This window comes from Eimeria mitis, genomic scaffold (genome assembly GCF_000499745.2).
Source record: "Eimeria mitis Houghton genomic scaffold, Emh_scaff1175, whole genome shotgun sequence".
Taxonomy (NCBI): Eukaryota; Apicomplexa; class Conoidasida; order Eucoccidiorida; family Eimeriidae; genus Eimeria; species Eimeria mitis.
The window spans coordinates 3,379-5,392 of record NW_013568027.1 but is presented as its reverse complement, the minus strand read 5'-3'; the positions used below and the strand labels follow the sequence as shown (position 1 = coordinate 5,392).

The 2,014-nt window shown below is 43.0% G+C and overlaps 1 protein-coding gene across 1 annotated transcript; it reads left to right on the top strand.

The window, feature by feature from the left end:
• Positions 1-161: 161 nt before the first annotated feature.
• EMH_0031080 (uncharacterized protein) lies at positions 162-461 on the top strand (the record flags this gene model as incomplete). The annotated part of the gene is made up of 1 exon (XM_013494486.1): positions 162-461. One exon carries the CDS (start codon positions 162-164, stop codon positions 459-461), a length of 300 nt encoding a protein of 99 aa, XP_013349940.1.
• Between the last annotated feature and the right edge of the window lie 1,553 nt (positions 462-2,014).

Genomic DNA, 2,014 nt, shown 5'->3' with positions numbered 1-2,014 from the left:
AGCGCGAGACGATGTCTCCTTGCTGCTGCAGCACCCTGCAGCTGGTGGTGTTTGTTTCCGCTGCTGCTGCAGCAGCATATACCGCCAGCTCCTTTGCAGCACTTTGACTCGGCTTTACCGTTGTTTTGTCAGTTCGTCTTCTTCTCCACTGGAGACACCAAATGGAAATTAAGAAAGCAGCAGCAGCAGCAGCAGCAGCAGCAGCAGTAGCAGCAGGAGCAGTAGCAGCAGCAGCAGTAGCAGTAGAAGTAGCAGCAGTAGCAGCAGCAGCAGCAGTAGCAGCAGTAGCAGCAGCAGCAGTAGCAGTAGCAGCAGCAGTTGCAGCAGCAGCAGTAGCAGTAGCAGCAGCAGTAGCAGTAGCAGCAGCAGCAGGAGCAGCAGTAGCAGCAGCAGCAGGAGTAGCAGTAGCAGCAGCACTAGCAGCAGCAGCAGCATCAGCAGTTACATTGGAGCCAAAGTAGTGCCCTTCAGCCCCTCAGCTAACGACCACCAAGCGGCGGGGTCAGGGTTTAGGGTTTAGGGTTTAGTGTTTTAGGGTTTAGTGTTTTAGGGTTTAGGGTTTAGGGTTTCTGTGTGCCTGCAGCCTTTGCCCTCTGTCTCATCCCTTGTGTCTCCGCTCTGTCTCCTTGCTGTCTCCTGTCTCTAAACTGTCTCCTTTTGTTCTTGTCTTTGTCTTTACTTTTTTCTGTCAGCTCTCTGCGTCTTTACTTTTTTTCTGTCTATTGCCTGTGTCTTTGTGTTTACTTTTTTCTGCCTGGTGTCTGTGTCTTTGTCTTTACTTTTTTCTGTCTATTGTCTTTGTCTTTACTTTTTTCTGTCTGTGTCTTTGTCTGTGTCTTTGTCTTTACTTTTTTCTGTCTGTGTCTTTGTCTGTGTCTTTGTCTTTACTTTTTTTTTTTCTGTGTCTTTGTCTTTACTTTTTTTTTTTTTCTGTGTCTTTGTGTCTCTCAACAAAATTACAGCTAAGAGACTGCGGGTTTGCCCCCGGCCTCAAACTGAAGAAAAAGGGTTTAGGGTTTAGGGTTTAGGGTTTAGGGTTAGGGCTGCTGTCTCCTTTGTCTATTCTCTGTCTCTTTGTCTCCTTTTTTTTTTTTTTGTTTTCTCTTTGTCTCTTCTTGTCTGTGTTCTGCTGTCTCCTTTTGTATGTTTCTATTCTGTGTCTGTCTGTCTCTTCTTGTCTTTGTCTTTTTTTGTCTCCTTTTGTATATCTTTTGTTTTTTTTTGTTTTTCTTTGTGTGTGCTTCTCCCCTTCTCTGTCTTTGTCTTTTGCTCGTCTGTATTGTCTCCTTTTGTCTCTCTCTGTCTCTTCTTTGTCTCTCTCTGTCTCTTCTTTGTCTCTATCTGTCTCTTCTCTCTGTCTCTTCTCTCCGTCTCTCCTCTCTGTCTCTGTTCTGTCTTTGTCTGTCTCTTCCCTCTGTCTCCTTTCTGTGTCTATCTGTTTCTTGTATATGTCTCTGCTTTTTTCTGTGTCTCTATCTGTCTCTTCTCTCTGTCTCTGTTCTATCTCTATCTGTCTCTTCTCTCTGTCTCTGTTCTGTCTCTATCTGTCTCTTCTCTCTGTCTCTTTTCCCTGTATCTATCTATCTCTTCTCTGTCTCCTCTCTGTCTTCATCTGCCTCTTCTCTTCTTTGTCTCTTTTATGTGTCTCTATCTGTCTCTTCTCTCTGTCTCTGTTCTGTCTCTATCTGTCTCTATATGTCTCTTCTCCGTCTCTCTTCTGTTTCTCTATTTGTCTCTTCTCTGTTTCTCTTATGTTTCTCTATTTGTCTCTTCTCTGTCTCTTTTGTGTCTCTATCTGTCTCTATCTGTCTCTCTTCTCTGTCTCTGTTTGTCTCTCTGTCTGGCTGCGGGGTCTGGGGGCCTTCGTCTCTCCTCTCCCCCCAAAAGTTATTTAATTAAATATTTAATTACACTACAAATAATTATTTTCAAGCAAAAGAAGAAAAAAGAAAAAAAAAAGAAAAAAAAAAAAAAAACAAAAAAATATTTTCTATAGATGATATGGATGCTACTA